We start from the raw sequence: 13,142 nt of genomic DNA, 5'->3' as shown, positions 1-13,142 counted from the left end.
GTTCAGTAAATCGTTGATATTATCATATTATCATTCAGTACATTATCATATCATTACAGTAGAAATGTTTCCTACTGTCATAAAAGTGCCATAAAATTTCAACAGTAGATGAAAGAACGGATAAAACAAGTAAGAACTTCATCTTAGGCAGGAATGTAAAAGCAGATTCTGAACCTGAGTACGTGTAAGCGTCACTTCATAGAGGAAGATCTTCCAAGTCCCGAATTCACTAATACGATGACCTGTAGGGCTATATCCCGTTCGAAACTAATGAACATGATGATACAAGAGCACACCTGTGCTTTAGGTATGCACTGTGAGACAAGCATAACTCAGCAGGTAAACCCAATGGATTCTTCCCTAGGCTGCACTGCTGCTCCGTGGTAAAGTGGGAAGCGTTCATTAAGAGGCAGCATTAAGTTTTCCACATGAGACACTCTTTTCCTCTCTCTTGTCCGGGTCATTCATTTGTTTACTGAGGAACAAATCTTGAGAAAGACTCCTTGTGAAGCATTCTCTTGAAACAAAGGTAACTGAAACACAGTTCTGTCCTTCTAGAAGTCAATCACTTATACTAGGGAAACCAATACCTTTATATTCCTTAAAAAAAAAAAAAAAAAAAAAAAACCCCGACAGTTAACAGCAATGCAATTCCTTTATTCTTTTTCCAAATTTCAGATAAATATTGATGGCGATCAGTAAGAAATAAGTTTTGTGCTCTGTGCCTATTCTCCTAACACTCCGCCACCCCACCCCAGGGATGGCATGGTTGGTGTGTACTCCCATCTGGTACCTTCAGAAGAGCCACGTACACCTGCAGGAGGGAATATACAGCCCATGGATCTCTTCACTGGACAATGAAGAAAGGTACCAGGGCTCTTACAAATCCAAAACTGTGGTTCAAAACTTACATATAAAACACACACCCACACTCCCCACATACATAGCCAATCACTACAAAATACTACCTATTCCTGACAAATGCAATTTAGGAACGTCCCATAGGCAGATGGAAAGAACCAAACTATACCAAAGAGCCCGTTCCACCGACCACCTAGGAGAGTAACACCTATAAGTATGGTGATTCAGTGCTTTGTGTCTTACAAAGGAGGTCAGAAAATGTCTTTTGTAAAGGTCCAGATACTACTTAGTTTAGGCTTTGCTGGCCAGGTGGTCTCTATCGAAACTTCTCAACCCTGTTGTCAAGGTGTGAAAGCAGCACAATGTGTAAACGGATGAGCCGATGGGAATGGTGACGGTGTTCCAACAAAACCTGATTTGTAGACGTGGAAATCTGAATTTCATATAATGTCCACGTCACGAAATATTCTTCTTTTTTTGACTTTTTGCAACCACCTAAAAATGTGAAAACCATTCTTAGCTCGTGGGCCATACAAAAACAGACAACGGAAACATGAAACGTCCCTAGACCTAATAATAGCATGACTTATTATGTATCAGATATGCTCTAAGAGATTTACAGAGATTTAGATGCATTCTTTGTTTCTTTATAATAGAACTTTAAGGTAAGAAAACTGAGACATAGAGGTGACATGATGAGTGACAGGCACAAGAGGATGTGACACCACAAGATCTGACTCCAAATCCTGGTTCTCAAAGTCCACACTAAACTGCTACTAAAAGTATGAGGGCACAGGGTCATGACATACATATAGGGAAGGAAACAGTGAATCAGTGGTGTGGCGGAGGAGGTATATTTAATGACTTCCCGAAGAGGGCAACAAGATATATACCACATTTAAATGAACTCAAAATGAAATTTTTTTCCAAGCTCATGGCTTTAAAGCATCTCTGGTACTTCTGAATCACAGGCTCTAAACATAGGATCCGCCCTGGGAAACAGTTAGGAAATGTCAGAAGTCATCGTTTAATAAAAATAAAACCTGATTCAGCCTGACGGTTAAACTCTTATGTAGATTTTTTAATTCTTTGCAAAGACTTGTTTGCACAAACTTCTCTGACAGACAGAATGCAGTTTAATAATTCAATTGGACAAATATTTGGTGAATACCTCCTTTGTGCCTGGCCCTGCAGAAATGCCAAGGTCAGGGCACCCTCCCCATTTACAAGCAAGGGTTTCCACAGTTTTCCAATAAACACAAAATAGTACAAATGAATAATCTTGAACTTGGGAGACAAGCCTTGCGTCGCATTTAACCTTAAAACAAAATTTAAAAGTCCACATGATAGGAATCCAAATGACAGACGTCACAGGTGACTTGCTTTGGTTGCCTCCTCTCATCCCCTGGTCCCCTGTACTTCTTTGAACTCTCTTAACACCAGTTCTAACACCATTGTGATTCCAAGAGGGACCAGCATTAATACCTACAGCTGAGACACTGAAGCTCCTGAATCGAAGATGTCAGAGGGCAGAGGCAAACTGTCATCCCAATGCAGGAGGGATAAGCCGGGGTCTGAGGGAGGGCAAGGGCCACAAATACAGTCATGGATACGTGACGGTTCAATTGAATGCGGCCAACCTGATGGGCCCGTCACACCTGGTGAATCAGCCAGCCCTAAAGGCTGAAAGAGCCAGTGCTCAGTCGCAGCAAGCAGTGGCCATTTGAGAAGCCCAGCCCACTATTGGTAGGACTTCTGGTTTCTCAAAAGAGCTGGAAATCTGAATTTATGTGTATAATCTCCTGATACTTGTAATGTCCTAAAACATCGTGACGGATCAACAAATCTTGTCTACAGGCATATTGGATCCTAGGATGACTGGTAATCTCTCTCATAGGGCATAACCACATACAGGGGAAATACAAGATCAGTCAACAGTGGGTCCTCTGAGGAACTGAGAAACTCTGTGGAAAGGACACACACATACACACACACACACACACACACACACACACACACACACACACACACACACACACACACACACACACACACACACACCACCATCCCCAGACTAGGGAATATGATTGATTGCAAAATACCAGCAGAGTCATTATACTTGCACAGACCAAAAAAACAAAGGAGTCACACCAGATTCTTCTCCTTTCACTCATTCCTCATCTCTAATCCATAACAACCCTGTCATTTCTACCTCCGAAAACACATTCCAAAGGTGACCACTACTCCTTAGTGGCCCCACTCTCATCCACGTCTCCAATACCAGGCCCACCAACCTCTTTACTTCTGCATAAGAGTCAGAATAACTCTAATTTTAAGGTGCAGATCACACCATGTCATGTCTCTGCTTTAACCTAATGGACTCCCATCATGGGGAAATACAATTCAAACTCCAAATAAGAGATCCCATGTGGTCTGCTCTCCACCCTCTCTCTAATCTAATAATCTGATACTGTTATTATTCTCCCCTTTCTTCAGTACTCGCAAATCATAATTATTTCCATTGTAGGTCAAGTTTTTCAGCAGCAGTAGTAGTAGTAATGGAAAAAAAAATCTATAAGAGATTGAATAAGAAAGCAAAATTTAGGAAGTGCAGTTTGGAGCTCTTAAAAGGGTGAAATGTTAATGCTTTGTAGAGACAACAAACAAACCAGAAGTTGAACTGGGACTTGGATTTTGGGTTCAGAAGACGGCCTCCTTTACGTGGTGTGCCCTGCTGGGATGACAAACGCAGTCTGTGCCTTTGTGGCACTCAGAATTTAAACAGAGTAAACAAAATCTGTACCAACAAAAGCACGGGGAGCACAGCAAAAGGGATTTATGAGCTAGCTTGATTCTGCCAAATGTGTGCCAAGTAAGAAATACAGTACAGAGTCTATCCTGTGATTTACCTAATCCCATTATAAATAATGGAGTTTTTAGCTGTGTATAATATGGAGAAGAGTGAAAAGATAACAGTTTTTAAACGCTTTCACCACTAACATGTCTGATGATGGTATCTTACAAACAACTAATAAATTTGAGCCCTTTCACACTGTTTGATGACTCTGTCATTTATTTATACTCTTCCTATTTTCAAAACAGGATTTGAGGCAGTCTATTCGATTCAGTTAATATCCCCACTGTTTACAGCATGTGTGCGTATGTATGTGTCTGTGTGTGTGTCTAATTCTGTATCATACACATGGATTTATATGGCATATATATATATATATATATATATATATATATACACATACACATATATAGTGTTTATACCATAATGGTTTTGCATTCTTCTCAAGTCAATCTGACACCCCAATCAATTTTAAAATGATGCTCCAGCATGTGATAACATATTGTAAGTTTTATAGTCTCTCTCCTTTTTTTTTTGAGTGATTTTTTTGGCAAGGAGTTGGTTATTTTAAAAACTCAAAAAGAAGTGAATGATTTAATTTAATATTTCTTTTAATATTTTAAAAACCAGAATCTTTAATTTATGAATCCCAAATCTCAGCACTAATAAAAATATAGCTCTTGTAATTCTTCATTTTCTTAAAAACCAATAATGTATCAGTGAGCACGAAGTACAATGTCATTTCGGTTCTGTTTATGTGTAAATGGATTTCTTTTAAGTATTTTACAACAGAAATGTACTTTTTCTCTTGATGATGGGATTAAAAGTGGTTTTAAAAAGTCTCTTTGGATTTCTTCTATTATCTAATTTTTTGTAATGTGTATTATTGTATAAAATAAATATAGATTGTTGAAAAAGTGGTATCTCTAGTTAAAATTAAGCAAACTGACGAAACTAGGTTCATCACAGTTATGATGCCTATAGCTTAATGGATGAAATGAAGAGTGCATAGCCTTCAATGTCTACTTTATGATTCAGCCCCATGGTGAAAGAGTGAAAGCAGCATTGCTTTCGACTGAAAAGCAAAATGAGTGCAATAAAATGCCCAAGGAGGTCGTTAAGCACCCTGACAAACGAAAACCAGCAAAATGTGCCACAGTCGCTTAAAGAATTCGTGAGTGCATGGCTCTCAGCCATTCTCTTGATGAATTCATGGTGGTCAGCACAGGTTCTTAAGAACCGAACAAGATTCCACTTAGAAGCTTGTTTGGAAAGAGGGGGGTAAAGAAGAAAAGGGAAAGAGAGACTGGAGAAACAGATGGCTCAGGTAATCCTACTCGTGTCATAGCAACTACACAGCAGTGATTTAAGCAGTGCTTACAATGGACTCAAAGCAATGAAGGCGCATTTACCTTAGAAATTACAAAAAACTATAAAACACAAGCTAAATCAAATACCTCGCAGAGAATCAAAAGTCAAACAGCATGTAACAGAATTTTTACCTTGATTTTGGTAAGCAAAGTAACCGAGATAGTGCTGAGAAAACCGGGATGATAAGGAACCACGTGTGGGCTCCCACGCCTGGAGGCCAGGGGCAGGGCCACTTGCACACTCCATGGGCAAATAACCAGGAGAGGTCTGCAGGCCGGCTCAATAAACAATACAGCTCGTTCCATATATGTACAACTGGCAAAGCACTGGAAATGTTTGAAGAATGCAGTTCCTCAAAAGATAGGCTTCCATGGGCAGGGTGAGGCATTAGTTAGGGCATTGATAATGATAATGTATAGGAAAAGAGAACATTTCCTTTGTTTAATAAAGGAGAGGCAGCTGCCTTGCCCCTTCCTTCTCCTTAGGGTATCTCCTTAAAAGCATAATAGGCCCAATTTTTTGGTCAGGAAGTAGATAAACCCATCTCCAACTTTCCAATGCAAAAATAACAAAGACCTCAAAATTAACTCAAAAGTCTCTCTGGAGGTTGACAGGAGTCTATCCTGTGATTTACCTAATCCCATTATAAATAATGAAGTTATTAACTGTGTATAATATATCTCTCCAGGAGGTACACACTCGTTGTTCTTTATTCTACTTTACTGTATGTTTGTGTGAAATTCTGTCCAGACTTTCTGGTCTTCTACCAACTGCCTGCATGCACCTCATCTGATATGAGTATTCAATAACAAAGTGTTCTCTCTGTATTCTACGTTGAATAAAGATCTTTTGTGAGATGATTTTTTTATTTTCCCAACAGATTATAAAAATAAAAATAACAGTGTCAGATACCTCCACTTCCCACCCAGTCTGGCTCCCCACATGATTAGCCATGCTTGGAGGGTGCCTACCAGTCGCCCTTGGAGATAAAAGCTTCCAAAGGCAAGTACAGTTGAAAATGGTCCCAGGATCTCCTAGGCCTCTTTAACAGAAAGAGCTTCTTTCCCCCAAAACCACCACCTCTTCAACAATCCTCTCTTTATAACTCACTGGCCCACAGTGACCTAGACCTACTCATCCACGCACCAATCAGAGCCCACCTTTGAAGGTGGAGATAGTGGGGTCACATGGGCTGAATGCAAAAGCACAAGGTAGGTGGCTCTGCTCTCCCCTCTCTAGGTGAAGGGTGAAAAGGAATTTCTTCTCAGCAGATCAATACCAAAATTGATCATCAACTACAAAGACATAGCATATACTACCAATTTCCAAATTTGTTTTAACGATTACAAATACTAATAGGCTCAATCAAAATCATTTATTAAGTCCTCAATATGTACAAACACAGCATGTTAAATAATATTTATGTATAGTTTCTTTAATTTAACCACAGTAACTAGGTGAAAGTCACTCTACAAGTATAATGTTTGGAACCAAAACAATCAAACTGAATGAAAACAAACAAGAGCTAAAAAAAAAACCCAAACATATTTACATAATATAGCTAAAACATGTCTGGAAGCTGTTTAGGAATATGAAATGCATTTTACTGTTTGCTTTAGGGGTATTGGTGAACAGACATAAATTGAAACTTAAGGAACCACTTGAATATTTATGGCCCCCTAAAACACATATTCATGAAAATAAATCAATAGTAGACCCAGTGTGTAACTCCAGCTCAAATCTCTACTATAGATGTTATTTATCATCACACAAGGAAGCCTGTACAGTCTCCTTCACGATACTAAAAAGAGAACTAAACATCTACAGACTACTTTTGTTGCACCCACCTACACATCCTTTCCCACATCTATTTTTGTGGCCAACCGCTTCCCACGTGAACAAAGTTGCAAACAATCGGACACTGAAAAGCAATGTCCCACTGTCTCAAATGGAACACACTGGAATCGCTCTTCACACTGAAACGTGTAAAAAATGCTTCACAGATTTCCTCTCTTAAGTCCTATCAATTTAAAGTTCAAGTGTGGAATAGTAACTAAATGAAAACTTGGCTCATCTTTGTCTTCGAAAAAGAAAAAGCAGAAATCTGCCCAAACTGAAGTTCAGCATTTTTAAGTTGGCCTGTTCTCTACCTAACTTTTATTTTTCAAACTTCCTTTGAGAACCGCCTCAGCAAACTGATAAAAGCGCTTCTGCAATTTCTACGTCTCTGCTCTGACAGATGAGCAGCAAGTCAGCCAGAGAAAATGCAGGCTCAAAGTCAGAACACATTTCCCAACACTGGGACGGTGAGGCCTTCGCTGCCTCCCTCGGGAAAACAGCTCACTAACAAATGAGGCTCTTAGAATCAGAGTGGACAGAACCCTCAACATTTATCCACCAGACAGTGGAATAAAGTGGGCTTAATGAGCCAATGCTTTTTTCTGCTTCTGGTTTAAAACATATGAATAGCACAGATCAGGGATACCACAAGTTTGGGAGGGGGTGGTCCCTGATAGAGTTTTAATTTAGCATTCCTAAGTAATTATAATCTCCTATAGTGTTTCACAATAATGCCTCAATATTTCTTAGCAACATGAGGCAAGCTATTACGCTCAAGTGTGTTTTACAGCTAAAGGAATAAAAATCAAGTGACCTGAAAAAAATTGGCTAGTAATTTGCCCAAGGTCACAAATAAATGAGCAGCATATCCAGGAGTAAGTATTTAATTTCCTAATTCTGATCTCCTTTAGATAATCATTTTCTCCCGAGCTCTTCATAACTTCTCAAAACCCAACAATCATAAGTTATTCTACACGGTGTTAATTCTCAGGATACCCAGACTCCAAAGTGGTGTGTATTCTGTGACATAGTAACAAGGACTTGCAGCAAAAAGAATATATATTTATAGTGAATGCTATCTTAGCTATCAAAATATTATTCAGTATTCTCAAGCTGTTTACCAAATCCCTTATCGAGGAATGAACAGAGCTGATTTTAAGTTTTAAATCTCATTTTTCATCACCATGAATTTAGTAGATGGATCCTATTCGAAAAATCCTATCCCATAAATAAGAGAATCATATGTATTAAATCCAAATGAAGATTTAACAATCTCTCCAGCACATCTCCAAGACACCAGGTAAACGTAGAAACTTTGCAGAGCTGGATTTGTTTTTGTGAATAAATGGAGCAAAGGCCCCGATGCATTCCTTTCCATGAAATAACACAATTTATGCCATTTTGCACTCAATTCCACACTCTACTCCCATCTAATTCCAATACAACCACTTCCAACCGGTCTATGGATATATACAGTATTAGGTATTTAAATGGATGTTTCTGTCACTGCCATTCATTTATTTATTAAGCCTACAAACACTCACTGGGTGCTTACTAAATGTCAGAAGCCCTGCACCCATGGAGCATACCACTGTCTAGGAAAGGAGAGACAAATATTTTGAGATGCAATTATTTAAAGGACAATTATAATAACTGCTTCAAAAGCTAACATTTTAAGAATATAGAGCATATTTCCCTAGTCTGGGAGCTCAGAAAAAGTGTGCTCGGGAAAGTGACATTTAAGCTCAGGCATGAAGGAGGAGTAGGAGTTGCCCCAAAAAGATGGAGGAAGAAGCATGTGTAAAAGCCATGAGAAGGGGCTTCCCTGGTGGCGTAGTGGTTGAGAGTCCGCCTGCCGATGCAGGGACGCGGGTTCGTGCCCCGGTCCGGGAAGATCCCACATGCCGCGGAGTGGCTGGGCCCGTGAGCCGTGGCCGCTGGGCCTGCGCATCTGGAGCCTGTGCTCCGCAACGGGAGAGGCCACAGCAGTGAGAGGCCCGCGTACCACAAAATAATAATAATAATAATAAAGCCATGAGAAGGCCCATTGCAGTGGCCGGAGTATAATGAGGAGCTAAAGTAAAGTGAAATTAGGAGTAGATTGGAGGGGGCAACTACTTAGGGTCTTAAAAGCCAAATAAGAACAAGGGGCAGCCATTGAAAGATTTTACTGAAGAGAAAAGAGGCGTTTAGACTTACACTTTAAGGTACACTCCAGCTGTTCTGTCGAAAATGGAAGGAAGGTTCCAAGGTTCAGGTGAACCATGCAAAGGAAGAACCAGTATTAGATTATGACAGTGGCCCCCTTGTTCGGGAATAATTTTCAAAAAATGATAAAGTCATGATTCTCATACAAATGTAATATTAAAGTATGTTAAAGACTTTAACTCATTAAGTAATCAGGGAACCAGTAGGGTGTTACAACCGGTTCAAAGAAAAATTCAAAAAACCACGTTTGTATGCAATAAAACCACGTTTGTATGCAATATTGCACGTTTGTATGCAATAAAGGAAAGTTGAAATAAATTTACAACAGATGCAAAAAGAAGTCTATCCAAGGGGAAATAATCAATTGCATTCCAGCTACTTTGCATTTTTATGGATAAGAATCATTTGCACTACTATCTGTTTTCTACAACTCACTGAGTTGTACAGTAGCTCAAAGATGATGGAAAGCAGATAACCCAGATGGCTGAGCTGACAGGACTCCCACTAATTTTTCTGCTCATTGTAAAGTCTTTCACAATTATTCCTAACTCAGATAATAATGACTTGGCAAAGGGGGGGTGTCAGAAAAGATGGAGAAAAATGGACAATGTTAATGTTGAATGTATATGGTTCTAGAATCAACAAGATTTGGCATTTGAGAGTTTGGCTGGGGGCGGGGCGTGGGGGGGTGCCTCAAGAAGGATATGTCCTGGGGAACAATTTAAAACAAATTCCTAAATGGCAGAAGATGCCACCAGGGGCTGTTTGGATTTCTCAGCACAGGGGCACTATTGCTCTGTAGAGGGACTCATACTGCACAGAAGAAGCGGACTCAGTCAATAATTATATTTTAAAGTCCACCACAATAAACCAAAGGACATGGATAAAAAAGAAATGAAATAAAATCTGTTCCCCTCAATAGGATATTTTTTTCTCTTGCTAGCCTCTGGATTACTTAGCGACACCATGCCCAAATATAACCTTATCCCAACTCATCAAGAGTCTGTGGGGAGTTTACAGAAATCTCCCAGTTTAGAACTATTATTCCCTTTCCCAATCACCAGCGTGGAAACAGCCTGACTTACGGAATTAAAACAGCCAGAGGAAAGGAAAAAATGTGGCTGAAGTTTCGTGTGACTGCTATGAGCTCTCCTTTTTTTATATATCCAAATAGTCATAATTCCTTTGAGAAATGTGTTCTAGACCCATCCTTGTTTCCTTCTAGACTTTGATTTCTTACTAGAAGTAATCTGAAAGGAAATATTTCCAGGGTCAGCTCTACTTTGACATTTTTCTCCAAACAAAACAAGCTTTTAATAGTGGCCTTAATAAAAAATTGTTCTTGATAAAAAATCTAATAGTGGCCATAATAAAAATTGTTCTTGAAAAACAACAACAAGCTTTTAGCTTCCATGTCAGTTTACATAACTGGACCTGTTACAAAAAATGGTAACATTACCTGGTCTTTTCATTGTCTTGGTAATAATTACAAGCTTCCTGGGGCAAAGAATTTACATGGGACTTAACGACCTCATTTAATATTACAAAATAACATATACATTATAAATGTATAAATTTAAATATCAAGTTCACTAAATAAACTATTCTAGTACTACTGGACTTTGTGTTCAGGTCTTTTTAAAGATATCAATGACCCGTGACAAATATTGAGATACTTCTTGAGAGAATTCAGTTGGGTACATGACCCAAATGGTCAACAGATACTGAAAACCGTTCAGTGGAAAAGAAGTCACAGGACAATAACTGCAGTGAGGATATTTTTAAAGCTCAGAGTGAAGGAGTTCTTGGGCAGCACGGAGTTCAAGGTTCTAACTTTGCATGTGGACCTGGAAATGACGTGGATCTGCTGCGCGATGCTCCAGTCCAGAAGTCTATCACGTGCTGTCACAGTAATGTCTTGTCTGAGCCAAATTCATGGCAATAATGATAAGGTTAAACATTTTTAAATCTTCTTTCTCAACTGTCTAAAATCTCAACTGTCTAAAAATCTCTATTCTCCTACTTTCCCCCTTTTTGTGTCCTATCGTACTGTCTACCTCTCTCTAGTCTCATAGAACAGGAACAAAAGTAATTCACCTAGTTTCAAATGTTCCCTAAATGTAGGCCTACCAAGACTATGAAGCTTTCAAATTGGTCTTCAAAATCAGTTCTAAGGTAATTCTTCCCCAATGACTCAATAAGCTCTAAAAACTAGGTCTACTTAACTTGCTCTATCTAGAAAATGACCATATTATCCTCAGTAATAGTCAGGATGGATAATCTTACACAACTGAGCACTCATGAAACCCTTGGGATAAAATATCTCATATCCAGATCCTTTTAGTTCCTAAAATTATGTTGCCCAGAATCTGTTCGCATGAAGATAGATATTTCAAAAGTTTTGAATAATGTTGAATCTAAAGCACCCAGATGTTACCTGTGCCTCTTGAACAAAACAAATAAAAATTTACCAAAAAACACCTATGTCTGCTTTGGAATAATCCTACACATAAAACCGCCAATTAAGAGAGTAATTCTTCTTCTTGACCCTCTGTCAAAGTCAGGCAGTTTTCACATTCCTTACATTCTCAGAAGCAAGATAAAATAGCCCTCAACAAAAACTTGCAAAACCTAAAAATACATTGCAATCAGATAAGCAATTGTAAATAGTGGGATGTGGTGTGGAACAATTTTTAAACTGCACTGTTACTCAAAGCAATCCTAAAACATTCTCATTTTGCCTCAAAGAAATACCAATGTTTATTTTCCTGGCCTTTGCAACCTTCTCAAACAGAAAAATATGAAATTTTTGAATTTAAAGCCCCATAACGGGTCTCTCTTTATTTTATCTTGCTAAGGTGTAGTCCTATAATCCATTAACCTGAAAATTCTCCTCCCATCTCAGATTTAGAGGACAAAATTCCAACTCCAATAACCAGTAGATAATTATATTAGAACAAGTTTTAAAATAGCACTATCAATTTCTCTCTTCAGAATTCTCTGTCCCTAAAAAAATATTGATCAAAACACTGATTATGTTCCAGGTGGGTTAGAAATGCTGAGATAGAACAGATTTGGGGGAAATAAGTGAGGAAGTTCACAAAAAAAGAAACACAGGGCATATAAACATTATGAGCCATAACCATGAGTATGACAATCCCTAAACATTTCTACATGAGGTAGAAAGGCCACCTGAATGATACCAACTTGCTTTTAACCAGGCAAAAATGAAATCATCATCTTTTTTGCTAAGTTAACACAAAATTTCCCCGATGAGATATTATTTCCTAAACGTACCAAGAATTCACAGAGTCCAAAGCAGCACACTGTCACCTTGGTATCTAGAGAATGGTAGGTAAAAATAAAGAGCCGTTTACACCATGAATGTCTGTACCATGAACTGTTTACACCAGAATTTCCATTTAAACATATTATAGAGAGAATAAAGGAAAAATAAATGTATCTGCATACTCAGAAGATTTCTGTTAGGTCACATTTCATGGGGAACATTCACTGCACCTCCAACCAAACTCCATCAACCAGAATGAGACACCTGAATCGTCAAAGTTTTTGAAAGACTCTGTTACCTTTGAAAATCGAGCATTTATCCATTTGGTAAAGGTTTTCTTCTGCACGTCATTGTGTTCATCTGTGGGAGGGAAAAGAAGAGAGAGGGAAACGTATGAGAGTTTGTACCTTTACTCAGGGTGCTAAATAAGATTATCTCCATCCCGGAGAGTTTTAAATTGTCTATTAGTAGAGTTCACGAGGCACAGTGATCCACAGCTAATGAAGAAGGGGTGGCTGACGAGTTCAGCATGTATGGAGCCTGCAAACGAACGCCTGTAGCAGACGGAAACCCGGGCACCTTCCCAGGAAGCTGGCCTTCTCACTCCACACCTCGGCATATTACCACCGGCCATTAAACCCGCATTCGCGAGGAAAGAATCAGGACTTTAGTTTCAAAGTATTATACGCGACACTTTCTGTTGCATTTTAAGTGCAGTTC

General features: G+C 38.9%; 1 protein-coding gene across 2 annotated transcripts in view; it reads right to left on the bottom strand.

Annotated features, from left to right (window-relative positions):
- UTRN (utrophin) overlaps nucleotides 1–13,142 on the bottom strand; it is a 506,315-nt gene that overhangs the window by 390,963 nt on the left and 102,210 nt on the right. For both annotated transcript variants that reach the window (XM_067010961.1, XM_067010960.1), the window contains one exon: nucleotides 12,721–12,782. In XM_067010961.1, the coding sequence (XP_066867062.1) occupies nucleotides 12,721–12,782 (62 nt within the window). The remainder of the gene's footprint in view (nucleotides 1–12,720; nucleotides 12,783–13,142) is intronic.

Source organism: Kogia breviceps, chromosome 13 (assembly GCF_026419965.1).
Source record: "Kogia breviceps isolate mKogBre1 chromosome 13, mKogBre1 haplotype 1, whole genome shotgun sequence".
Lineage (NCBI taxonomy): Eukaryota > Metazoa > Chordata > Mammalia > Artiodactyla > Physeteridae > Kogia > Kogia breviceps.
Note: the sequence above shows the minus strand (reverse complement) of the source record. Positions and strands in the feature narration are given on the sequence as shown.